This window comes from Tympanuchus pallidicinctus, unplaced genomic scaffold, assembly GCF_026119805.1.
Source record: "Tympanuchus pallidicinctus isolate F22 unplaced genomic scaffold, pur_lepc_1.0 scaffold8, whole genome shotgun sequence".
NCBI classification, from domain to species: domain Eukaryota; kingdom Metazoa; phylum Chordata; class Aves; order Galliformes; family Phasianidae; genus Tympanuchus; species Tympanuchus pallidicinctus.
The window spans coordinates 7,804,940-7,831,828 of record NW_026294802.1 but is presented as its reverse complement, the minus strand read 5'-3'; the positions used below and the strand labels follow the sequence as shown (position 1 = coordinate 7,831,828).

At 44.5% G+C, this 26,889-nt stretch overlaps 2 protein-coding genes across 6 annotated transcripts; one reads left to right on the top strand and one right to left on the bottom strand.

Moving 5' to 3' along the window:
* On the bottom strand, window positions 1-21,974 carry SLC37A3 (solute carrier family 37 member 3). Of its 4 annotated transcripts, none has more exons than XM_052667322.1 (15): window positions 21,853-21,974; window positions 18,855-19,015; window positions 18,261-18,375; window positions 16,632-16,724; window positions 15,759-15,842; window positions 14,482-14,627; window positions 13,725-13,821; window positions 12,601-12,685; window positions 11,368-11,549; window positions 8,812-8,953; window positions 7,503-7,604; window positions 6,096-6,143; window positions 5,031-5,182; window positions 3,286-3,351; window positions 1-2,466 (listed from the first exon to the last, which is right to left on the bottom strand). In XM_052667322.1, exons 2-15 carry the CDS (start codon window positions 18,953-18,955, stop codon window positions 2,374-2,376), a joined length of 1,506 nt encoding a protein of 501 aa, XP_052523282.1. In that variant the 5' UTR covers window positions 18,956-19,015; window positions 21,853-21,974; the 3' UTR covers window positions 1-2,373. The 4 variants fall into 4 exon arrangements, with proteins under 4 accessions (XP_052523282.1, XP_052523280.1, XP_052523283.1 ...); XM_052667320.1 differs by lacking the exon at window positions 21,853-21,974 and adding an exon at window positions 21,384-21,484; XM_052667323.1 differs by lacking the exon at window positions 21,853-21,974 and adding an exon at window positions 21,384-21,475 and having other exon boundaries at window positions 18,855-19,011.
* On the top strand, window positions 21,523-26,889 carry RAB19 (RAB19, member RAS oncogene family). 2 transcript variants are annotated; one of them, XM_052667326.1, is made up of 4 exons: window positions 21,523-21,685; window positions 21,797-22,005; window positions 22,794-22,977; window positions 24,887-26,889. In XM_052667326.1, exons 2-4 carry the CDS (start codon window positions 21,811-21,813, stop codon window positions 25,150-25,152), a joined length of 645 nt encoding a protein of 214 aa, XP_052523286.1. In that variant the 5' UTR covers window positions 21,523-21,685; window positions 21,797-21,810; the 3' UTR covers window positions 25,153-26,889. The 2 variants fall into 2 exon arrangements, with proteins under 2 accessions (XP_052523286.1, XP_052523285.1); XM_052667325.1 differs by lacking the exon at window positions 21,523-21,685 and having other exon boundaries at window positions 21,694-22,005.

Genomic DNA, 26,889 nt, shown 5'->3' with positions numbered 1-26,889 from the left:
TCAAGTCAAAGCAAGTTTATTGGTGAGAGATCGGTTTGGGCACTATCAGATTGAAAACTTTTCTCCTTCTGAGCACCTTGAAGAAATAAACAGGACACAAAGGCGGGACGACAACTACAACCGAAATGCTGAAGAGAAGGGAAGGCCTTGCTAAGGGCAGGGCCCCAGAGAAGTACCGCACATATATGTGAGCTGCAGGGCAGCTTGTGCCTGCTCACAGCACTTCTGACACTTCTGGAAAGGGGACAGAGCTGTTTACAGGAAACCATTTGTTCCAGGGGCTGCCACCCCCCGCCCCCGGCGACGTCCCCTTCCCACCCCACCTTTCATCGCAGCTTATTTTGCTCCCGGGCAGCGGTCAGAGAGCCCATCCAGCCTGGAATTTGAAACCAAGCGTCTCAGACAGCACGGCTGGGGCAAATGGTGCCACCATCAATTTTGGAACTCGGTTTCAGGGAGTTTTGATTCTATTTGTACAGGAGCTAATGAGTAGCTTGGGACGTGAACAGCAACCCCAGGGCATAATTGTGAGAGCCTGATGATAGATTCTCGGTCCCCTGCTCTAATTATACAGGCAAAATTGGAATGGGAATGAGAATAGACAAGAACAGAATTTCAGGTCCCCTGTCAGATTAATGGTATCATTTTCCCAAGCACCGACACCTTTTGAGGATTAGCAAAGAAGGCAACAATCACTTCCACCAGGAAAAAAAAAGACTTTAAAAAGAAGTATAAAAATGAAGTAGCCGAGCCTCCGCATGAGGAAAGCTGTGCCTGGAGCTGTCACTGCAAGAGCAGCGATCACCAAGCAACCGTTCCATACAGTAAAACCATAAGGCACTAATCACATTCTGCTCGTTACAATCATCACATGACTGAAAATTGACATTCATAAATTAAAAAAAAAAAACAACAAACAAATCACTGTACATGTTAAAAAGGCAATTTTCCCATTAAAAACAGTTCCCACTTCCCAGTTTCAAGAATTTTCCTGCCCCTGGCTCCCACGTGGCATCACCATTCAATTAGGCTGAGTGTTTGATCAAAGTTCTGCTGGTTAACACTTATCTACCACACAAACATCCCAAGGCAAAAGCAGAAGACAATTTGTTGAGAACTTATTCAGTGATCCCATGAATATCACCATCAGGTGTCAGAGGTGTCAGTCAGCCATCCTGCTGGCTGCAGTACTGCGAAATGCTCAAATTCCCCCATCCTAAGTGCAGCCACATGATTTTAGAACTCACCTCATCTAAACTCCCACATACAACTCAACTTCAGAACTCTGGAGTATAAGCTCCCTTATGCAGCCACATGGAGAGACAACTGCATTTGCTTCTTGTACTGCACCATGAGGAAGCTTCAGTCCCTGTCTGGAAGCTCTTGTCTGAGAGCAGCCAGGTCTCTTAAATTCATCCAATTTATCCCTTGTTGGAGGTGAAAGTAGCTGCCCCATAAGGACACAATCAGCGACACTCGCTTCCTTCAGAGGGGCACTGCACAATCCCATTTTGGTCAGTATTGATCAAAGTACAAAACACAACCTGGTAGTGAAAGTATTTGTGTCCCATCGCTGATCCCCAAAGCCGTTGGAAGTTCCTTCAGAGGCAAAGGATCTGTTAAGGCTTTTTCTCAGAGATCACTGTAAATTATTACCTAAATATTGCACACTGTTTGTCTGCTTAAATATTAAAAAAACAAAATCTCATTTCCCAGAGATTAGTAGTAATATTATTAATAAAAAATGCTAAAAAATAAAATAAAATATGGAGTTAACCTCTCCATGCAAATCTGCTGGAATATGAGACAGTTATTAGCCAGGGACAACAGAGGTCCATTTGTGCAGAGATTTAGCAACAAGATTTTTGAAACAAATGGACAGCACAAATTCCAAATATTTTTGCCCTTTCTAAAAGCTACAGTGATTGTAAATTGAAACTACCCATGAAATACACTGTATGCTTTCGCCAGCACAACAAAGCATCGAAATTCATTGCGAGACAGCCTCTCTAATGTCAGTTTCAAACGCCTGACCTGTAGTCAGGACATCTAGAAATAAATAAGGGGATAGCAGTGAGAGCACCCAACAGCAGATCCGAAGCGACTGCTGGCATGGAGAAGCCTGGCCAGCTGGGACAACCCACCAGCCCTGCGGATTGCCCAGCTCTGAGCAGCAGCTCCATGATGCGGATGGTCTCAGGACAGGTATTTGGTACTGTGATACTGAGCTCGCAAAGGCGGGCGAAGCACAGCTCACAGAATCATTTTGAACTAGTCCAAACCTGGAAGATGTAACCAATAAGTCTCCCAGGAATCTGATTAGTATCCCAGCCATCAGGTCCAGGCAACAGTCCTTCTGGAGGAAAGCAGAAGTCACTCAGCCAGCATCCGCAGGCGCCGCTCGTGCAGAAGCAGTCTGATCTCCCTCACTATTAATGGTGAAATGAACAGGATGGTTGAACTCGTCTGTGGAAAGAAGCATATTCAGGACAGTCAGCACAGAGCAACAATAGCCACAGCCATCCTGCAATCCAGAGAGTGCTCAAGGGCTCCACTGAGAGATTCGGGCTAAAAGCTACTGCAACAAGATGTGCAGAAGTCAAAGTGCTCGAGTTTGCAAGGAGGCTGCTACGACTTCAGCTATCATGATTTTCCTTCCAAGAAGAAGCTGAGCCCTTCACCTCCTCAACAGCCTTCCTCCCAGCTTTCTCTGCTAGTTACCCATCAATTTCCATTGTCAGCAGAGATACAGAGACAATCCCTACCACTTCCAGTAGGAAACGAACAGCATTCAACACTGTGGCAATGCTGAGGAGATCAGGGTTTGAACCGTCCCCTCTCCCGGTGCTGTATCAGGACAGGGCATTTTAATTTTAGTTTCAAGACCCTCGTCGCTTGTCTCACTAACCTTCAAGGGCTGTCAAATGAGCAGCTCTCTGAAAACATTAGGAATTGCATAGCATGGAGATGAATGAGGAAAGTGTCCTGCCTTGGAAGTCAGACAGGCCAAATGAACTTTGGGAAATGCATACAGGTATTTTTAGGTAAGTATTTTCATTCGTCTGCCAAAATCCCCATTCCTGTTGAGCAATGTGACTTTAAAGGATCCAGAATGAACCCAGCTGATTTACACACCCTGAGGCAAAGGCACACCACAGACCATTCTGATAACTGCATCAGGGCCTGCAGCTACTACACAAGTAGACTGCAGGTCTAGGTCACCGTGTTTCAGTTCTCATAAAAACTTTCCATTACAAATTGAATAAAAAAGGGGGGCTTTCTTACCATAAGAATGAAAAAATAGAAAACCCACATCCATCCCAGGTTCTCTTGGATCAAAGACACTAGATACTGAAAGAGAAGAGGAGAAAATGATTCAAATTGGGAAGATAAGCATGACATTCAGACATTACTCTTTCAGAATTTGTGGGCTGTTAACACGCCATAAAGAGCTGATCACAAAACCTTCCAGCTGATCTCTTCCTGTCAAGATAGATGACTCAGGACAGCAGCCTTTCTGTGTAAAATCCCATCTCAGCAAAGCAGAGGCATCATTCTGAAGCTTTACAGTAACTCACAGCAGCACAGAGACAGAAATGAACTACAGCTTCAAGGGTGACAAATTGACTCCGCTGAATACAGGGTTTTTGCGCAGAACACCAGGACATAAGTGGATGTAAGTACTCTCAGAAGAGCTAAAAGCTCTAGAATGGCTTATAAATTAGACAGGACACATTTTTAAGAGCCGTGCAACTACTAACTACTTAACTCTTCATCAGAGGCGAGGCACTTGAGACTACAGTCTGTTCTGAACTGCATCCTTCTTCTACAGGACTATACAGTGTGTAAAAGAAAATGTATTTCCTATTAGCAGATTTATACTCAATTGCTGCACAAGGGCTTCCCCTCTTCACCACATATTAGCACAAAGCAGGATGTGAGTTTCCAACACGTTCGTTGTGCATTTGCTGTTACTCACACACCCCCAGAATGACATCATGCTTGTCTCTGCTGAAATAAACGCCATTTTAGAATGGGAGGCAGGTGGAATTTTTCAGAACTAAAGGCCCAATTTTTGTGACGACGTAAGTTCCAATGGTATGTGTGGGGGAAGACAGAAACACTGAAGACAATGTGTAAGAAAACTGAGTGCAGCAGTGCACTTCAATACACCCACCAGGCACTTGTAATTTTCCATGCTTAATGGAGCTAAGTGGCATCTTTCCTATGAGACAGAACGATTGCATTCATCCGGCAATAAATGACAAGTACAAATCCAAATCCCTTCAGAGAAAAGAAACTTGCACGCCTTGCCTAAACCATCAGTATTTCACCAGCACTACAGAATGCCTGGAATAGAACTGGCTCCGATCCTCCTGCTAAGTCCTCCCATCCCAAAGCACCACTGTGTTCTCCCACAAAGTTAACGCTTGTATTTGAGAAGTAAAAATGCCCCCAGTGGGCACTCTGTCTGCTTCCTCTCCTGCAGCAGTCTGCTCTTCAGGCCCCTGGCAGCAGGCTGTAAGGACTATCAAAAGTAAGTGGTGCCAGATTTACAGGGTGTAAGAGACATTCGCAAATAAGAGCAAAAGTGAAACTGCTTTGTAAACACGGTAACATTCATAATGCGTGTTCTAATTTTATTCAGTCCTGTAGATAAAGTTTTCTGTAAGCAAAGATTTGGCTATTACCTTTGAGCAAAAATCCCAAGCAAACTTCAAAACATTTTATTCTCTCTCTTTGTGAATCTGACCTTTTCTTGCTTTTTTCCAGTTTGGGGTATGAATGTCTCAGACTCACTGGATTTATGAAATTGCTATAATAACGATAGGGCTAGAAATACTTAGTCTGGTTCTTAGTTAAACTTCAGCCACTGGATCACAGAACACATTCTCATGGTTGTTTGTTAAACAAATACCATACATACACACATACCCCCACACTCCATGCACAGAGGAGTGAGCTAGCATCTGTAACCACAACAGACCCTTCACCTCATTCCCATTGCTCGTTTTCCTTTGTAGCCTCACCTGGCCCACTGCAGCACCAATGCTGCCAGTTCCATCCACAATCCCCGTGACCGTTGCCAAAGCTTCACTGCTGCCTCTCACCAAATCCTGGCGCCCCAGGTCAGCAGAAATTGCAGAACTGATCATGTTAGAAGGGCCACCAATGAAAAATCCTGAAATAGCCAAGAAAACAGGCTTGGTGCAAACCAGGTAAGGGGATGGATTCTCAACAGAACATCTTCAAAACGCAGATTCCAACAGGCACAGCTCGGGAGAAAGATTAATTCTAGGACCAGTGATCACAGACTAACTGCAGGTAGAAGTTGACCCGCACAGATGAGGAATACAGTTCTGACACACCTGGAGTATGTGGAGCACACACAAATTGTCAGCAAGCACATCTTCATTCAACAGCACAAGCTAGGTAATCAGATGTGGCACACTGCAAGGAGTCGGGATGCAACAGACTGAAAAAGCTACTGATTAACAGCGTGCATACACAAACCCTCAACATGAAGTACACACAGCACAGGTATGTCCCCCATGCTACAGCCTCATCATCCCAGGGTTGGTGGAAAGATGGAAGAAAAAAATCTCCATGGGACAGCAAGTTCTGAGTAGGAGTGTTTGAAAAGAAGGGCTCTATTCATGCAGGCTGATCTTAATTCCATAACACAACATCATACATCTGGTGCACAAAAAGCTTGTGACCCTTCACAGAACACAGGGCATTCGGGGTCCTGGCAAACACCCTCAAAGCTGAACTGCAGTTCACTGCCAGATACTTTGGTAGAAATCCAGCTCCATCATATTGAGCCAAGGCAGACTGCTATAATTCCAGTCCACTCTTCCATGTAGTATATATTCCATACTTCCCTCTGTTAGGCTATTTTTCTACAGGTATATTCCAAAACTAACATAATTTGGGCCTCATATTTTATTCTTTCTACAAAGCTAGTAGAGATGACAGCACATTACCACTACTTAAGCCTGATTTTTCCACAATGTAATATGTGTGTAATACATACAGACATTATAAATGTGTAACAATGTCTATTGGCATAACAGTGGCATTTTAGATCATACCTGTAATTGCCATGATCACAGCATTGATAGGTTTGCTATTAGGAGAACCTGAAGGAGAAAGAAAGGTTAAGTCTTAAGTAAAACAAATGAACTTGAAAACATCATTTATTTATGCCTTTGCAGGAACAGCATTATTAGGTACATGTAGCTGCTTTTCCATCACAATTCCTCAGTGCTTCTCAGACATTCTTTTCCCCAAAACCTCAGTTCCAGGCACTATCTGAACTCCTAACTCACTACCACAACTTTGGGCCCCCACATGACAAAGTTACCGCATGTAAGACAAGTTGCAGCCCTATTGATATTTTCTCAGTCCATTATCGTTCTTATGTGCAACACACATTTCCATCAGTTTGGCTGATAGAAACGTAATTATCACTGCAATAACTTTGTGTTGCAAGTCTGAGACTTCTGCATATCTTGCTCAACTGTACTTTTTGAGTCGAGCACCAGACACCTGGACTTTTGGCTGCTCGCTCTGCTATCTAGTACAAGCTTCAAACCTCTTCAGCAATAATACTGTATTTGCTTCTAACTCACTTTTGACAGTAATGAGGTAGCAAAAGTTCTGGCAAAACTCCACCAAATGCAGTCTTTGCTATCCAATACTTATACATCACTGCCTTTAATTTGAGACCATTTGAGCAAGCCAGCATGCCTCTGGAAAGGTATGACTAGCTCTAGCAGTGATTTTTGTCCACAGACCTCAAAGTGCTCTATAAAAGCTGGCCTGCAATGCCACTTCATTTTAGAGGAAAATACAAAGGAATGAAATGACATAAAAGTGAGTCAAAGCACTCTGGAGCCACTGAAGAATACATCTCAAGGTACAAACCCAATGCTCTTAGAAGAGCTTCGTAGCTGCTTCACTGAAATGAGATCTGCCTCTATCAATTTTCCTGACAGAGTTTTCCTAATAGCCAGCCACCAAGAGATGGATCTACTATAAAGGAGGCAGGAACTCTTGTAGCATTTTAGCACTTTCAGAAAAGTAAGAGGTAAAGCCTAAGGGTTTCTACCTTTTTGTAGTATATACATATATATTTGTCAGCACAGATCTTCCCCAGATTCTCTTTCCTCTTACTACAGAGACATGCCTTACATTTCCTGCTCTGCCAGTTGTGGTTTTGATACAGCAACAATGCCAGAAACCTCACTGACACCAGAGAGGGAATAGTACCACATAGGGAAATCCAACCACTCAGAAAATTCTGTTCCATCTCATTAATCAGACAATGGATTTCTTCCTCTGCAGTGCCACACATGAAGTAAAATACACCAAAAGGCACCATCCTGGCTCAGGAGCAGCTTCAAGAGCAGAAAACATAATTAGAACAGGGTGCACACTGTTTTTCCCTAAGAAGCACCAAATGAACGTCCATCATTATGCAAACAAACCATACTCACGGCTGTATCCAAAGAGAGAGCCTACAGCAAAGAGCAGGCTGATGGCTAGCACTGGGGCCCTCTTTTGTAGCACGTCAGAAATCAAGCCCTGGATAGTTCCACCTGCAAAACCATAAATCATCATCAGGCTTAGAATGCTAACGCTTGAACAAAACCAAGTTGTTTCACTGAGTGCAGTGGTCTCTTGCCTTCTGATTAATGTGCATTTTCTCTACAATCCAGAAGGGTATGCCTCCTGCCCTTACACCTCAGACGCAGAGATGACAGTACACCTAACTGGCCCAAAAAGAGCAGGGAAAACGACTCATGCTGCTTTCTCAAGAATTTGTTACTTTTTTTCTCCCCCCTCAGGCAACTGGCCAGCGTTCCTGCTTTCCTTTTCCTTCCCCTATAGCGGCAAACACAGCTCTGAACGTGAGCAAGCTTAACATTGTGGCTGATTAGCTTAACTGGAAGTGCAGTTCTTTTTCACAAGGCAAGTATTAAGCACCCAGGCGGCTCACGTTCCCTGCTGTCTCACCTACTTAGGGTAGACGCAGCTAATTGCAACAAATGTTGCTAGCTGACACAAATCACCTTATGCATCACCTCTGCCTTCATAGGAACTCCTATGCTGTAAGAACTACAGTGTTTGAAAAAGCCTAACTTAGAAAAGGCCAGAGAGGCAGAAAAACTGACACTGAAAAGACCCAAACAAGGATGAATGCTCTAGGAAAGCAAACTGGACTAGGTAATAAAGCAAGAAATTGAACACAGGAGCGTGGAAGCCTAATCACAGACGGTAAATTCTTTATTCTGGAGGGCTAGAGGTACATTTGGCAGTCAGCAGAAAAAATACCATTCCATTTTATCTCACTGAAGATAACAGAGCTGTGCCTGCTCTATTGAGCTTTGTGCTGAATCTGTTCTTATCCATACAGGACAGAAGGTGTAATACAGCACTTCACAGCACAGACCTCACCTCTCCCTCAAGGGTTCCTGTCAGAAAGCAAGCATCAAGCCGTTGGGATGCTGTTTTTTTGTGCCTGGCACTTTTCAGAAAGTCCAAGCAAATAAAGAAAAATACCTGCTGGGGGTAGTGTCCAAGAACACAATAGCATCCTCTAAATCATATGTGAACAATCTGGGAGGCTAATATATTCTGCATTTTATAAAATGGCCAAGCACACACATATATAAGAAGCCTACTTATATATTCACCAGTTAGATTGCAATGAATGTGACTGCTCTGAGCTGCATTTTCTGTCTTTCATTTTCAAACACTAGCAGGGCAGATGCAGAAGATGTCACCATTCCCTTGCTCACTCACCTATGATTCCTCCCACATCGTACCAGATGGAAAGCTGGTCAGCTTCTGCTTCTTTCCATCCAAAGTTGTTGCTGAGGTAGAAGGGCAGCCAGAAGAAGAATGAGTAATTCACCAGCTTCAGGCAGGCATAGGCCAAAGAATACTGGAACAAAGAGTGGGCCAGAAAGCAGTTAGCACTTGAGAAAAGTAAAAAGCATTTCTGCTTCTTCCCAGAAAGCTCTGCACCTCGCAGAAGCTTTCAGGGGAAGTGCTTCTGCATTTCATATAAGACGACAGCATCATGAAAGCTTAATGCTGAACATCAAAGGGAACCCGGGAACTCAAAAATCACTGTCAAAAAGGTTATTTTCTTTTCACTAAATGCAATGGGTTAAAATACTTCCAGTGCAATCTTGAGAGGAACTGACACAAGCCTTAAAAAAAAGAGAAGAAAAAAAAAAAAAAGGGAAATTCAATATTTAATTCGCCTTCTATGGAGAAGGGAATTAACCATATGACATGAAACAAGCTTGACATTTAGTCACCTGCACATACTGCTGAGCAAAATTATGTGAAGTAGTTCCTCCGTGCTACTTTTTGTTCTTCAGAAGGCTCCTGCCTACAGCACCAGGAGAGATAAAGTTTCATTCATAACCACCAGGTAAGTATTCCAGGACAGGTTTATTCCAGGAAAGGTTTGGCCAAAGCTAAGCCTCCACACGCAGCAGCTGAGTCAAGCTTTTGCTTTTGGCTGCTGAGCTCAACTTCTCCTTAGCCAACAGGAAATCTCATTCTGTAGATCTTTCCTATGTGGAACAGGATCTTTCTCTGGGATCACTGGCCCAGCACGCAGCAGGATGAGGCACGCTATTTCTGTAACACCTCCTGATATACACTGACACAACAGTTTAAGGGATCCACATTGGAAGAGGTAAATGAGGATGAAGGTGGAAAAAATTACCGGCTCGGATCACAGCTTTTGAGAACATATGTGCTCAAATGTGAAAAGGCAGATTATTCTGACACAAAATCAGCTCTTCTGAAATTCTCTCAATACATCATTATTACCAGCTCTGCTCTTTAACAGGACACAAACCAACTTTTATCACATACGTATGCGACAGAGTTATGTCTGTGACTGTGAAGAAGCACGCTGTACAGAGGTATTCATTACAACATGCTTAGAAACTGTCAAATAGATTGACAAATTTGACACTGAATTTCTGGAGGTCCAAGGCAAAACTGTCTATGCTGAAACTCTTCCAAGCACATGGCTCAGCAGCAGAAGAAAGGAATTACAGAAAAGCAAGTGAAATCTTTGTAGGATTTTAACAGATCTCTGGAGGTTCTCTCAGCATTTGTTTTCTCACTCACTGATCTGACATAGAACTCTGACATAAGATAAAACTCAGACTCAGAGGTGTTTGCACTGCTGGGTTAACACATAGAATGTGCTCTCAAAATCCCAAGCACAGAAGCAACATCAGTTATAGAGTACTTCCTTATATTCTGGTCAATGAAAAACTACTGCTAAGAAATAAAGGTTCTTTTTCTATCATCCCATTGTTAGCACCACCAAAATCAAGCCACAGTTTATATGGCATTCAGCCATATTAGGCAGGAACTCAAGAGGACTACATTTTCTTTTGCCACCCCTCAGTCAAGGTCTTACCAATGGAACCATGGCTACATAAACACTCATAACCATCCACTCACTCCTTCTAGATCTTGTGTTGCCTTAATCACAACAGCCAACTGCTTAGCCTCTTAATAAGGGTACTTGACAATATCACCCTTTCAGTAGTTCTACTGCATGATCAAATCCAAATGGTTCACACTTATTACTGAGTCAGCCACTCTATCCACTTCACTGTACTGACTCTAGTGTTCAGAGGGTACAGAGTTCACCTGCACAGAAAACTAACATGATTTTTAATGGCTGTTTCATTTTTTCAGCTGGATCAAATTCATGAATTGTGCAATACTGCTGATGCAGAAGTACAAGTTCTCATGCAGGGGACAGGATGAGGACATGGGGAAATTGCATCACCATGCCTTGTTTCCAGCCATCTTTTTAAAAATACCTACTTTGGCTCATTACATCACCATCACATTGACTAAGGCTTTTTCAGGCCAACCTTCTGTTCCAAAGCAACTAAAAAAAGCACAGCCGAATATCAGCATCACAGAGTTTAGTGTAATGCTCTGCTAGCAGTAAGAATTCAACCAGTTACCTCAGCAAGAAAGGTAGCTTACTCATTGCCTCCCTTCTAATTGACCAGCAAAAAGGGCAGGATCTCCACAGCCCTAGTTGGCTCACCGTGTTCACTAAATGAAGCAGCAGTCCGATGGGAAGAGCAACACGCAACCCCCTATCAGGACATCATTACAATGCATGCACACAGAGATAATCACCCCAATCCCAAGATTTTAACAGGATAAGTCATCAAACGTCAGCAACTGAAACACACAGTCTATAAATCAACGATCACATCAACAAGAGCAGACAACACAAAAAGCCACATTTATATTTAAAAAATAAGAAGCCAGATCCCACTCAAGAATCCGCGTTCTCACCAGTACTACACCTGGAAGACAACAAGCCTGGAAAAAGCCGATGGCCTTTGGCTGGCTGTCAGTATCAGCTGCTTGAATGGAGTAATTGCCATCATCGTCATCTGCATCATCATCGCCCATTAAAGGTCTGTTGGCATCTTCCTCAACACTGCCTTCTCCATCTGCTCCAAGCTCAGGAAGGCCTAAGTTATACAAGGGATACGCAACAGGAACAACAGACCACAGACTGTTCACGCTCTCCCCAGTTTAAGCTATGCTCTGTTCTTTTAAGTAGTTTTCTCTTTGAGAAGTTCCCTTGACCTCCCATACCTCCATCCTCTTTGGCTTAGAAACATTTCTAGATGGTGTTCTTCAATGTCAACAGGTTCTAGCCTTTGTCTTCTAGCGCTCTTGGAAGTATTCTGTCTGATCCTGGTGTTGACTTTGTCTGCTCTGAGTGTCTGGCCATTAGTTTGAAGATATACCAAATTCATGCATTTCTCTCCTTACTTGGTGGTTGGAATCCTTTCACCTGGCTCCTGGTTACCACCTCCACAGTGCACGGAGGCTGAGTGTACCACCACCTACACTGACAGCTGCTGCTTGTTAATGCCTCCTCTGGAATGGAGTGCTTAGGAACTGCACTGAGCTTTCAGGGCTGCTGAACACTTTTATGCAGACTCTTTTTGTGCTACCAACTTTATAGCCCTTACAGGCATCTGGGAAACCTCCTCCATGTCCCTGTCAAAGCCTGAAGAGTCTTTTGTTTTCCTGTTATACTCTGACTTGTCTACCATCTTCTTGGAGAAGGACTGTATCCTGCCTGAGAGCTGTTTAACTGGCTACTGGAAGCCTACATACTGAAAGCACTTTCCCTTCCTAACATATGGCTAAGGCTTGCCACAGTTCTTTTTCCTACAGTAGCCCACCAACAGTTTGCTTACCATTTCTTAAAAAAACTATTGGTTTCCCAAGTGAACAAAAACTCAGAATTAGGCATATCCTAAATGGAAGGATTAGAGGTAGGCTGTTACATCTTGTTTTTTAAAAATTTCCAGACTCTATACAGATGTTGCATAATGACATTCAGTGTGATTTTGGTAAGAGCATTTTACATATTAAAGTGCAACACCATTTTGTAAGAATCCTGAGGACTAGTGCTGTCAGAACAAGCAGCACTTTTAGTACTACATGGAAAGCTACAAATCAACTTCCCATGAAAGAACTGAAATACTACAGCCCTCTGCTACTTACCCACTTCCTTTGGTGAAGTCAGGAGCCCACAGAAGACGATTACTCCTCCAGCAAACTGGACTGAGGCAGTCACCAAGAAGGCATACTGATAAATAAAAAAGATATCATTTTTAAAAGGCTTTCAGTCACATGGGTTTCTTTGATCAACGAAGATCTCTCTACATCCTGACCTTATCAGAGGGCAAATACAGCCACAACAACTCACATTACATCCATAAAACTTGGAAACAAGTGATCTCCACATCTTCTGAACAAATTTGGTTCTATCTAGGTGACGGAGGAAGGAGCTCACACAACACAATTGCAGATCTAGCTACACTGGTAGGCACTGCTTGAAGCAGTGGCAAATACCAAATTCAGACCAGCTTGCTCAGGGGAGTCTGTTCAATTGGGTCTCAAAACCCTCCAAAAGCAGACTCCCCAGGCTCAGGGACCTTCCTCCAGTACTTAAGTGATTTCACAATGAAATGTTTTTCCAAATTCCAGCTGACACGTTCCCTGATTCACTTTATAGCCACTGTTTTTTGGTCTCTTACTGTGCAACCCAGAAAAGAATCTGACCCTGATTTTCACCAATCTCCATACAAGCATTGAAAGGCTACTATTTGGTACCCAATAAGGTTTCTCTTCTCAGCCCTGTTTGTCCATGCACGTCGTGTGCTCCAACATGCCTTGGTTCCCTGTGTTCCCTGCCTGGCATATTACAGCAATATAAAGCACCCCTGGCCTCTTCCCAGGAAGAAGCTGTACCTCTGTATCTGTCAAAACTACACCACTACTTAGCAGCAATGAACTCACTCTAGTGAGAACCTGTGATGGACGTGATTCAAAGAGTATTTTAAGCCACTTGGACCAGAAGAGAATACACTACAGCATTAATGCTCTTCAAAAACACCAATCACACTGCCAAGAAGTCTCAGGTTCACTCCTCCCAAGTCTGAAGGTTTAGGAAAGGAATAACATTCTGTTCTGCCCCCTGCTTCCTACCATAGAATTACAGAAGATGAAACTGAATGTTCAGATAAGAAGAAAAATATTCCTTTTATTTTTCAAGACAAGAAACTGACTCTGCATAACCCAATCAGACATGCAGGCCTAGCTAGAAGCCAGACAGCAATACCTACCTCGTAGCCATACTTGAGAACGCAGGAGGCAAGGAATGCCCCAAGGATATTTCCCACAGATGCACAGGCACTCCAGAGGCCAAACACAAAACCTCTCCTGCAGAAATGAAAGAGAATTTGGAGGGGAGGATGCAGGAGAGGTGATATGAGGAGCAAGACAGACAGACAACATTAGAATGAACTTTAATTTACTTATAAAGTTACAACATTCTCTCGCCTGCACGGAAGAGAATCAAGGGTCTCTTACAGCAAAAAAAAACATAGAGCAACTTGGGGGCACCAAATAAATAAGCAAGAAATGCTCTGTCCTGAAACACTCGCATTACAGCAGAGATAAACTGGCTTACAAGCTATGGCCACAAGTGTGCCCCAGTCACAGACTCAGCACTCAGATGTGACTTATCTGAGCTTATCTGAGGACTTATCTCCACATGAACTCTTTAGTGATAAGTGGTCAGAACCAGGTAATCCAGTGTCAAGACAAATTGAATTCAGCCACTTTGCACTACAAAACTTTTCAAGTTTGACCTTGTGTCTTTAGCACACACAAACGTGTTCATACCAAATTGCTCCATGGCTGCAGAAGAGATAACAGAAGTAAGTAGGGCATGCCACACAACTTTAATTCTGACTGAAATGTTGGCAAAAGAGAGTTGTGTTGGCAAAACAGAGTTGTGCCCTTTTGGTTTGAGACTTCCAGCTCAGCCAGCTACTCAGCAGGTCAGAGAAGTGAGTCACTGTAGAAATCTCAGCTTACCCAGCTTTTCCAAACCAATTGCCCATGACAGCAACCACACAGGGCCAACCAGTGGACTGCAGCAAGCCGTTCACAACCCAGAGACAGCAGTAGAACCACTTGTTGTAGAAATGCAACCACTCTGTGAGTGTGCCAAAGAAGAATACCTAGGGAAGAATAAGTAGAATTAGTAAGAGGTAATAATAAAACAGAAAAGAAACCACGAGGCTACTCTTGGAAGCTGAGAGCGAGAAGTAAAGGCAATTCAGGGGGAAGGTTCCCGGCAGAGCCCAGGCCAGAGGCAGGCATGGTATTGTTTGAGAAATGGCTCAAAGCTAACAGCACCCTCTGCTGAGCCACCACAGCACCAACTCTGGAGCCCAAACAGCTCAGGAGAGAAAAGCATCGTTTCAGCATTTCCAAGACTTATTTTTGTAAACAACTCAGTCATAGCCAAAGAAAGAGACAAATACTTCCAATAACAATGCTAAAAACCCAACGGCCTCTTGATTTCTTACTGTACTGACATCTGAAACCACAGTTCTCCATGCAAACACAAAGCCTCCAGTAGCTCTTTATCTTTGCAAAAATTAACATAAATATTACAGCCAGGTTTCAAATTGCCACAAGCCCTAATCCAAACTAGCCAAAATAAACACGCTGTGTTGGATGCATGTCTGCCTGTGATCACGTGCTTGCAGAATGCAACGGCCCACAGAGGGCTTCATAGCCGACGGGTAAATCAAAAGCACTCTGCACAGTTTACATTGCTTCAGTTGCTAGAAAACCACAAAGAGATAAAACTGATGCCCGCTCATCTGCAATGGCTTGAACTCAAAGAATGGCTTTGTTTTATGCAGTCATTCATTTCTGACGTACGCCCTGTTGTCAATTACAAAATAAGCACATGACTGCTTAGTACTGTTAGCGTGCCCTTTAAGGATGGCAGCAAGGATTGCATTCGCAGGCAAAAAAATTGATGCCAACACACGTGTGTTTGGAATAGCGTTATAACACCAGGTGCTCCCCAAAAGTCCAAGTACACTGATCTCGTTCAAAAGCTATTTGTCAAGTCTCTAGACAGTGCCTCAAACATAGGAAATTCCTTCTGACACAGCATCCATAAATAGATATTTCAGGAAGAGCTGAGTCATCCAGTAAGTGCACTGAGACCACTGAGGTACAGCTACAGCTCAAGGCATGGTTCACACAGAAATAGTCTCTTCTTCTAAAATAGATCCTTATCCAGATCCCCTTACAGAGGTATTTCTAAATCGCACCAGTACATTCTGACTTACCACCAGAGCAGATGAACACATGCCAAAAGACAAAACCCAACGTAAATTCAGGCGGTCTCCAACAATGCCACTCACAAAGAGACCCTGAGAACAAAACACAGCAACAAATAAATCCACAAAATGAGCACTTGTGATCTGCAAGAATTAAAATGAAGTAGAAGGGCCAAGCTGATCCCAATGTTTCTGTATCAGCTTACAGGTTGGTTCTAGCCACTTCTTCTGCCACCAAAAATCATAGAATTGCTCAGGTTGGAAAAGACCTTAAAGATCATCAAGTCCAACCGCAATCCATCCATACCACCCTAAAGCACCCTGAGCACCACATCCAAATGGTTTTGAAACACATCCAGAGATGGTGACTCAACCACCTCCCTGGGGATCCTATTCCAGTGCTTAGCAACCCTTTCTGTAAAGAAGTTTTTTCTGATACCCAAACTAAACCTCCCTTGGTGCAACTTGAGGCCATTTCCCCTCATCCTGTCACCTGTCACCACTGACAAGAGACCAACTCCACCCTCACTGCAATCACCTTTATGGTATTTGAAGAGAGCTGCTTTCCTAAGTCGTTCATTCAATTTCTTACGTTTAAAAATCTCAAGAGTTTTTGGAGAGCTCAATCTACCCCCTCCCACTCACTCGTGAAAGGGGTATAAGAAATGCTGAAGTGACAGTTACTTCTCTTGCACTTGTCAACAACCACGTTCACAAGGGACACAGGCATAGATGGAATGAACACAACCAAAGAAAAAAAAACTGCTCCTGAACCAAACTTTTTAACTGCATTAGTGCTAGGCAAGCGCAGGAAGGTCCTGTCCAAATGTAGATGCATCAGATTTAACCAAAGCTCAGCACCATTGAGTTAGTTTTACTCACCACAGCATAGGAAAACAAAAAAATAGTGTCCAATGTTCCCAAGAAGAGAGTTGCTTCTTCTGCATTTGGAAATAGATGGTTGCTGTTCCATAGCTACAGAGAGAAAATTGCAACAGGTAAACATGGAGAAGCACAACCCATTACATTCATTTTGATGCAAACCCCAACTCCAAAGCAGAAGAGCATCTGTCCCCAGCAACTTCCTATTCTTCCAACACTTTAATTAACAAATTAAGAACAATTATCACATTCTTCACTGCAGAAAATGCCCACTATCATTTTGTTTCACTTCTAAATGACATAATAGCACACCAAGTGAGAAATGCAACTTCCACCTGGATCAAGACAAATGACTGGAAAACAAACTCTGCTTCTAACGAGCACACAACTGTTAGACAGTTTCTTACATGCAAACACTGATGAGTATCTTAATGAATAATACAATAAAGGCATATTCTGTTTTATGTGCAGTGCCTCTCCTGTAGCTATCTGTCTTCTTTACATGAATAATTCCCTTAAAGCCTTTGTGGCAGCAATCATAATTAGGCATGACAGACCACAAACAGAAAAGTGAGAACACAAAAGGAAGGCAGGAAAGAAACAGACTAGATAGAAACTATGCACAGTGAACTTCAGTTGCTAATTCTTTCATTTTTGTGTTAACTTGTATTCAGTATGATCAAACAAAGGAAAAGGTTCAATTGTCCCCAAACTAACATTAGAGACATCACTGGAAAAAAGCAAGCTTTGAGGATGACTTGAAGAATGAATAAAGTTTATTATGACAATTATGAGTAAAGTTTATTATGCTTCCCCCACACTTTATCCCCATTAGAAAAACAAGCAAACAATCCAAACCTGGCCTACAAATGCAACTAATTCAACTATGGTCAGTTTTTGCTTCTGTCTCCCCAGAGGAGCATCTTATCCAGGCAGCACCAATTACACATCTGCTTAGTTTAAGAGACTTAACTTTGATATGGCCAACCAACACAGCTTCTGCTTAAGTCTCACGTGTCAAAAAAAACTAATAAAACCCTTGAAAAACATTTGCCACTTGAAGCCACCAACACCTACTTATAGCAGGATATCTCAACTTTTAACAGATTCCTGGAATTCCACAAGCTACTAAGCGTCTTAGAAAGAGAAGAGAATCAAATCTCCTGTCACTAGGTTCAAATTCATTATAAAACCCCTAGAGGACTTACAAATCTGTAAAGACTGAAAAGTACAGATCTAATAAAATCATGGTATGGTCACCAGCACCAGAAAGCCAGAGCCAGGACGTTAAAGCACTGTAACCCCACTCACTGCTCTCTTGTGCTGCCTTTGGCGCTTCAAAACAGGTTCTTTCCTTATCCCTCCCTTACCTTCTCTGTTCTGCTATATCAGCAGGGAAGGTGTCCCAGTCTCCATCAGAACACCAACTTCCTAACAAATTTTTCTCTGGGAACCATTAGAAAAGAGTTCAACACCAGCTGGTGATCCAGAAAACTACAGTTCAGAAATCTGAAGTTCCCACACATATTCAGAGAAGCAACCCTGACAGAAAGAAATAAAAGAGCCTCTTCAGCACCACAACCCAAGCACACTGGAAGGTACTCATCTTTCTTTGCACCTGCTAGTTACCTCATTTGGCCGGACCTCAAAGGTTGTGCTGTTTAGGCAGGATGGAGTCCACTGGCTTGAAATGCTGACTTTGACATTACTGAATGTCTTTCTGGAAGCATGGAGCAAGGAATAACTGCCAGAAAAAAACACAAGCATAGGTTGGCCAAATCTTCTCTGCAAATCATGTGGGAAAGAGTAAGACTCAAAATTCAGACATATGCTCTGAGTAACAGAGAACTGACATTTTAGAGATCACTGCTAACAACAGGAACCACAAAATCATGGGCAGATACTGATTTTAAAGAGGGAGAATCTGCCTTGTGTACTCACCCAGGCCAGCCCTTCTGCCATGGGTTGAGTTCCTGGCAGTCAGTCTCACCTTTGGTGAGGGCTCTGCTGGTGGCTGGATTCCCCAAGGGCACAGCACACCTCACTTTGCTATCACACGACTCCCAGACTGGCTGTTACTATTGACTTCTGAGTTTGTTTTCAAGGCTCAGAGCCAAAATTAAGAGTACTTCCCTACTTTTGCTCTCCTTCTTCAGACAAGCTCTGTACCTCCCCCAAATTCAGTGAAACAAACACCTCTCTGCAGAAAGACACTCAGCCTACCTGAAGAAGGTCAGCAGGAACACAATAATATGATGGTGAGTGCAATGGGACACCAGGCCTCTGTTTGCAGGCTGTCTCCGCGAGCTTCCAGGCACAGCCATGGCCCTGCTCCTGCCTCAGCAGCAAAGTTTGGCTGGTGCTTAGGTCATTTTGTCTTCTTGCTTAAAGAGAAATAGGTGGGAAGGGAGAACAGAAGAACGGATACGAATTAAAATACAGGTATAAAATACAGTGCTGTTTACCAAACAGACAGAATTTAGTAGGAATGACTCTGCTATTCCTTCCCAATTCAGTTCACATTTCTGTTCATCTCAGCAGCCGTACACTCCTTGACAGCTTGCATTTTTTCACTCCCATTCTCCAAGCACCCCGTGCTCACCCTCCAACCCACTTCTTTCTTGCACTCCTCAGTGCCCATCACCAGAGGAGTCCCTCCAGGATCTACCAACTGCAGCTCTCACAAGTTTTATGAGGAGCAGCTGAGGGAGCTGGGATTATTTAGTATGGAGAAGAAGACGCTCAGAAGAGACCTCATTGCACTCTACAACTTCCTGAAGGGAGGTTGTGGTGAAGAGGGGTTTGTCCTCTTCTCCCAGGCAACGAGCAGGACACGGGGCAATGGCCGCAAGTTGTACCAGAGGAGGTTTAGGTTGGACATAAGGAAGAACTTTTTCTCACAGAGAGTGGTCAGGCACTGGAATGGCTGCCCAGGGAGGTGGTGGAGTCGCCGTCCCTGGCAGTGTTCAAGAGGCGTCTGGATGAGGAGCTACAGGAGATGGTTTAGTAGCTTGTGGCAGCAGCGCTAATAGGAGGACTTACAGGTCATTTCCAACCTTGTAATTCTATGGTTCTATGATTCTCTTCCCATGTCGATGATCACTGTGCACTATTTACGTATTTGGTAGACTACGGGGTGGTCATACATCATACCTAAGTTGCTCTGAAAGTAATGCCTCCTATTTATTTCCAAGGAAACTACAACAGACACAAAGAGCACAAGGACACTATTTGATCGAGAAAATTGTCAGCAGCAATACAATTTTTCAGCATAGTCACCATTATTAGCTGTGCAATTTCACCATCGATGAACAAATGCCTACACATTGTGCTCATAAAGACCTGCACTTGTGGAGGTGACCTACTGTTTCACAGCTGCTATGATGGTCTTGCAGCTAGGAAATTGTTACCCATGCAGTTCACCTTCCACTGGTCTGAATGCATGGAAGACAAAAGGCCTACATTAGGACTACACAGTAAGTGTGGTAGGACAGTCCAGCCAAGACTGGCAATGTGCTCCACAGACTTCAAATTGGTATGGCCCCTGTGCTGCAAGAGAAAGATTGTCTTCTTCTCAGGCCTGACTCTGGAAGCTTAAGCCTTCACCTTAGTCAGCATTGTGGTGTAGTTATCAGAGTTGATGGTCTGTCTGGGTTCCAGAAAATCCAGAAGAATCACCCTTTTCCTATCCCATAAGACAGTGCACATCACTTTATCCACTGAGGGCTGTGTCTTGAACTTTTCCTTCAACGAGGAATTTGTACGTCATCACTCCTTGAACTGTTGTTTTGACTCCAGCTCACAGTGGTGACACCACATCTCATCACCAGTAATGATGTGATCCAGAAAAGTGTCACCTTCAGCCTCATATTGGTTCAATAGGTCCTGACAAACTTGCACGTGCTGCTCTTTCTGTTCCCACATCAGCATTCATTGGACCTACTTTGTGCAAACTTTGCAATATTCCATCGTTGTCACTGTCAATTCCAATGCACTGAAGCTGATATTCAGCTCTGCACACCATTCCCTGGTCACAATCCGCCAATTCATGTGGATGAGCTGACGGAGACATTCGTGGTGCAACAGCTGTGCATAGCAGTCTGGAATGCTACTTGTCCTTCATGTCACTGCTGAAATGCACCACCCACAGCCTCTCTGTGCTCACATCCACTGTTTGGTCTGCACAAGTGTTCAGCAAGCACCGATGAATGTCAGTGAGTGCCATTTTTTTCCAGCAGCCCTCTGCTGCTCCTCTCTCTCCTGCATGCTGCAGCAGATAACAGAGGTCTCCAGAGGACAGCAACACTTGTGCAACACTGAGGGAGAAGTTCCTTCCCCGCACAACCTCCCTGCATTGAGATTTATTGCTATCCTTATGCCAGCACACACAGACACAGATCTGTTTGCCTGTAGGGCTGAGTACTGGATCTGATCTCCATCTTTGTATAGAATCATAGAATCATTAAGATTACAAAGGACCCCTGAGATCACCCAGTCCAACCACCATCCCATCCCCTCCATGCCCACTGCCCACGTCCCTCAGCGCCACATCCACCCGGCTCTGGAACACCTCCAGGACGGTGACTGCACCACCTCCCTGGGCAGCCTGTGCCACTGCAGCAGCGTTCTTTCCGAGAAGAAATGTTCCCTTACACCCAACCCGAACGCCCCCAGGCTTCAACGTAAATCCATCCCCCGCCCAGCCGCCATTCACCGGGCAGAAGCCGGGCGCGGCTCCGCAGCCCCACGTACCCCACCGCCGCGGCGCTCAGGAAGTGGCGGCTCGGGCGGCTCTTCCGGTGGTGGCGGCCCACGGGCACGGCGGGACTTGTAGTCCGAGAGTCCGCTCAGCGCCCGCCCCGGGGAGGCTCCCAGGGGTCCCGCCTCGCAGCCGGCGTGGAGGGAAAGAGAGGGGAAGAGAGGGGAAGGGAAGGGAACAGCGCCGCCCCCAAGCCGAGGGGTGGAGGAAGAGGAAGAACAAGGGCCGGGACTACGTTTCCCACCGGCCCTGGGGCGGCGGGGCGGGGTATAAAGCGGCGCTACCTGGCCGGCAGGTGAGTCGTACAGGTGGGGCGGCTCTTGGCCGGGTCGCGGCTGCCCCTGCAGGTACGGGCAGCCCCGGGTCGGGGCGCGCTCCCTCACCCCGTGCTCTCCCCTCATTCCAGGCCCGGGCTGCGGGATGCCGTTCTCCAGCTCCAGCACGGACGATGCCTTCGATTACCTCTTTAAGATCATCCTGATCGGGGATTCCAACGTGGGGAAGACGTGCGTGGTGCACCGCTTCAAGACGGGGCAGTTCTTCGAGAAGCAGCAGAACACCATCGGAGTGGACTTCACCGTGCGCTCGATGGATATCGACGGCAAGAAAGTGAAGGTGGGTGATGGGAGCGGGCTGGGAGGCGCCTCGGGGCGGGACTGCGGCCGTGCCTCCATTACCGCGTAGCGAGCGCGGCTCCGGGGGGACCCCAGGTGAAGGGGGATGTAAGAAAGAAAGGGACGGGGTTTTTAGCGGGGTCTGCTGCGATAAGACGTGGGGAAATGGTTTCAAACGAAAAGAGGGGAGATCTAGATTGGGCATAAGGAAGCGGAGTTTTATGGTAAGCATAGCGAGGCACTGGAGGAGGTGACCCAGACAGGTGGTGGGTGCCCCATCCCTGGAGACGCTCAAGGTCAGGCTGGATGAGGCTCTGAGCACCCTGATGTAGCTGTGGGTGTCCCTGTTCATTGCAGGGGAGTTGGACTAGATGGGCTGTAAGAGTTCCATCCAACTCAAACGATCCCATGGAAGGTCAGGTAGCAGACTCCTTCCCTCTGCCTAGCCCTGCAGCAGGTTCATCTGCTTTTCCCCTTCCTTTCTGAAAACTGCCATGCTCCTTATCTCTCAGCCCACTTGTGGGAATGTTGGTCTATTTACAATGCCAGCATTAATCTAACAGATTGCTCTTTAGTCTGTGTAGGTTGTCTGTATGCATACAAATATCTCTTCCGATCATAGAATCATCATAGAATCACAGAATGGACTGGGCTGAAAAGGACCACAATGATCATCTAGTTTCGCCCCCCCTGCTATGTGCAGGGTTGCCAACGACCAGACCAGGCTGCCCTGAGTCATGTCCAGCGTGGATCTACTGGTCTTCACATTTTGAATCCTTTCTCTTGCAGATCCAAGTGTGGGACACAGCTGGTCAAGAGCGCTTCCGGACAATAACCCAGTCCTATTACAGGAGTGCCCATGGAGCCATCCTTGCCTATGACCTTACTAGGAGGTCCACATTTGAGTCTATTCCTCACTGGATTCATGAAGTTGAAAAGTATGGTGCTGCAAACTTGGTCATGATGTTAATTGGTAGGAATCTGAATTTAAATATTACATCATATAGCTTTTCTAATAGATGTGTAAAATCCCCCTCACCTCCCTACTGCTGCTTAAAGCATCTATGAACCTATGAATTAAAAGGGAATATGTTTTAATTAAAATAATGAAAATACATATTAGTTCAATTTCAAACAAGAAGAAAGTCACAGCCTGACCCTGGCATGACCAGGCCCGTTGCAGGCACTGAAATCTCTTCACGCATTCCTTTCCTGCTGGAATAATGCAAGGAACTTGCTAGTAGCTTAGCAAGCAAACACAACCCTATTGATGTTAGAATGGCAGTAAACCTGACCCTGTGCTCCTGATGTGCAGGAAGGCAGCAGTTTGATAATTCAAAATGAAGAGGGATGCACAAAGCAACACAACTCCTCCTTCTCATTTTTCCTCCCGTTCTTGTGATAATGCCTTCCATTGCTCTGTAATGTGACTCTGACTGGGTGAGACTGTACAGGGGTTCTGAAAGCACTAAGAATCTGCTTGCATTTCTCTTCCTCCTTCATTCCGTTAGCATTCAAGAAACTTCGCCTATCGCGGAAAGGAATGAGTAGGAACTGCTGAGGTTGGAGATTAGAGGAAGCAGGATGGTTCTTTCCCTTTGGGTTTCAGATTGTTATTGTTCTTTCCCTCCCCCAAGGAAAAAGCTGCAAATGAGAGCCCTGACGTGCTGAAGTGATAGAGCCTTTATCTACTTTCCACTGCTTCTGCCTTTTCCACTGCAGCACAGTGCTGAGAGCAATGCGCGCAGCCCCAGCCGCCCAAACTGGCTTTTGAGGGTAGGCAGCACTGAGCCCTGGAGGCAGCAGGCATGGGATTTAAGCTGCTGCTGGTGCCTCTAGCAAACTGTGTGCTTCTGGTGTTGTGGTTGTTCCTGTTTGTTTCCTTAGAGGGAGAACAACAAATTCTGACCTGCTTATGAGTTGGGAGGAGGAAGGAAGGAAGAAAGAGAGGAGGGGAGGGAGAGGGGAGAACCACAACAACCCACAAACCCTGGTGATAGGGTTTTTCTAACTCTTTTAATGACTGCAAAAAACAAGATCTATTAGTGTGTATGGTGGGGTCTTTTATTTTTTTTCTCTTAAACTCTGAAATTAGAAACAATCAAGCTTTTGTCAAAGAGCTGGTGTGGTAGTTTCTTCTGGTGCTATTTTACTTACCTTAGCAGGAAACATTGAATTAGTTGTAGCCATTTTCTACACCTTTCCAGTGGGACAGTTAAAAGTTTTCAGCCTTTCACATCTGGAACTGAAGGAGGAAAACACCTGGCACTGGAGGAGGAAAGGGCCAGGGCAGAATGGTTTTAAGATGGCAAACAAACATCAATAAAGCAGCTTTGGGGGCTTGTGCTTCACTGATAATATTTGTTCCCTTTTGGAAAAGCTAGACGTGACTTACAGGGGAAGGGCAGCTAGGTTATACATACTGTGGTGTCGAGATCTGCACATGATGAAGGGTTGTCTTGGAGCTAAGAAGGTAGATTTAAGCCAGGCACTGCACGTACCTGGACTGGTACTGCAACTATTTGAAACACCTTTGTATAAATAAAATACCTTTGTATATTTATAACTTCTATCAGATTATGATTGTTGTTTTGAATAGTTTTCATCTATGTGCTTTCAAAGAATCCTTTGGCTCTGCTATCTAGAGCAAATAAGTAGATACCCACTGTTTTTCGTGGGTCTTCTTTTCTTAAACTCATTTGATGAGCCATGGTTTTGATCAGTGTGATGGTGGCTCTGACATGCTCACATCTTGCTTTTCCAGCAATTAGTTTCCATTGTAATTCTGTTATTTAACAAAACTGAAGTAATGCATTGGACTTAAAGGAAACAAAAGTGTGAGAGACTAAATTATCAGGTTATCTATTTGCCTTCCTTTTAAGGGAACAAATCGGACTCAGTGGATAAGCGACAAGTCCTGTTTGAAGATGCCTGCACGCTGGCTGAGAAGCACGGGCTGCTAGCTGTGTTGGAGACGTCAGCAAAAGAAGCTCAAAACATTGAAGAGGTGTTTGTGCTGATGGCTAAGGAGCTGATAGCCCGAAATACCTTGCAGCTTCATGGAGAGAGTCCTCCAAACAGCGTCTATCTTGAGTCCAGGCCAGTGATTGCCAGTCCAAGTGCAGAGAAGACCCAGTGCCTTTGTTGAATGCTCTTTTCAGGAACAGAAAGTTGGAAGTCATCATTTTTCTGAGGCTATGTTTGATCTCAGTTTAATTCAGATGATGAAAGTTTGCTACATGGCCTCGAGCCATCTCTCATGTTTCTACCTTGCAGTTTGGTGTGTAAATATCCTCAGAGATCACTGTTGCTGTTGGCAGCACAGGTTGCTTTGAGCATAGCAACTGCTACCTTAACGTGAACTTGTAAGCTGAGACAGCTCAGGAAGCTGCCAGCCTTAACCAAAGAGAACTGTTTAAAAAAAAAAAAAAGCCTTTAACTATATCTTTAAGACACTTTTCTGGCTATGTCAGGAGATAAATTTGCACTAGAGCTTGCACTGAGTTGATTCTTCTGAGATGCGCCGTCTGTTGCAGTACAAGCTCTTCACCTTAAGATGTCTGATGCACTCGGACAGCACTAACCCACTTCTGCCTTACGTTTCATTTAGGGGAGGGCCTGATGTGAGGCACGGAGCCACCTGTGCTGAGCTATTGAATACCAACATTTGTAAGAGGGTGCAATTTCACAATGTATGGTTTTCTCACTAGGCAAACCTGGAGTCATCCTTGGTGCTTCAAAGCAGGCAGAATGTGGTGCGTTAGGGTCCCAATCTTCTCCTGGGAGTGACAGCTCCTGTCTTTCATTTTGTTCTTGAATTGTAAGAATTGTAACTAGTAGTGAGCTGTCTTGTTACACAGTTATTAGGAGCACTGAAGCTTCCAAGGCCACAATAGCTTCCATTAATGCTGGGGTGAAAGGACTACTTTGTTTTGCTAAGCCTGCCTTGCTTTTGATGTACTGATTTTAATCAAAAGCTGACTGTTAGTTTGCGTGAAAATGCAATGGTAGAGTGTGCCTGGAGACTTTGAGAGGCATGTGAAAAAAGGGATTCAAGTCTATGTAAAACAGCAACAAGGAGTATGGTTTAATAATGCACCCTCACTTCAGAGCAGTGAAGGGGTGGGTGTTGAGCATACAAGTACGTGTGCTATTGCCTGGGAGATGTCATCAAACATCTTGGTATGCAGTGGAAGATTTTGTCTCGGCCCTCCGAAGTGCAAGCAGTGCTACTGGAGGGCTCAATTCTATGCACAGGAACTGAAAGTGGGGGGTTGTTAACTTTTTCAGTAGATATGAACAGTGGAGGAGAAAGGGGGGAAGAAATAATACAGGAGAAGCCTTCAGATGACACAGTCCACGTGTACTGAAGTGTATCACTGAAGCTGTTAACGTTTAAGCTATGAACTAGCAATCGTACTCTGTAATGATTAAAATACAGTCTGGGTTATATGGAAAGAAGCCCTGGGAGGGTTGGCAAGCTGCCACTTCACAAGATGGCACTTTACCTATGATGTTTCACAAGTTCCTGAAAAGTGGGGAAAAAGATGTTGCAAATCCTTCTGGAAAAGCTTGTCTGAAAAGCACAAAATAGAGTCAATCATTGCTTTAGTCTTGAGTGTAATTTCATTATTATGGCTTGCTCTGGCCAGGTTCTTTGCTAGTGCACACCAACAGCAGTGGTTAATTCAGCTGCCTGTAAACAGAGCAGAATGCTGTACAGCTCAGGCTTGCAGTTGAGCTGTTGTGCTTTATTCTGCACTGTTCCCTTGCATTTGATGGGTGTAATGGTCCCTCTGTCTTTTTTTTTTTTTTCAAGAGTCTGGTCTCAAATACCTCCCCTGCCATTCACCCTTGTGCAACTCAACAAGGAGTGTGTGCTCTC

Coding starts and splice junctions, on each gene's coding strand:
- SLC37A3 (XM_052667322.1), bottom strand. CDS start 18,955: ATGGCTGTGCCTGGAAGCTCGCGGAGACAGCCTGCAAACAGAGGCCTG. Junction 14,628..15,758: donor TGTGTTCATCTGCTCTGGTG/GTAAGTCAGAAT, acceptor ATTCTTCCCTAG/GTATTCTTCTTTGGCACACT. Junction 2,467..3,285: donor TCTATTTTTTCATTCTTATG/GTAAGAAAGCCC, acceptor TTCTTTCCACAG/ACGAGTTCAACCATCCTGTT.
- RAB19 (XM_052667326.1), top strand. CDS start 21,811: ATGCCGTTCTCCAGCTCCAGCACGGACGATGCCTTCGATTACCTCTTT. Junction 22,006..22,793: donor TCGACGGCAAGAAAGTGAAG/GTGGGTGATGGG, acceptor TTTCTCTTGCAG/ATCCAAGTGTGGGACACAGC. Junction 22,978..24,886: donor CTTGGTCATGATGTTAATTG/GTAGGAATCTGA, acceptor CTTCCTTTTAAG/GGAACAAATCGGACTCAGTG.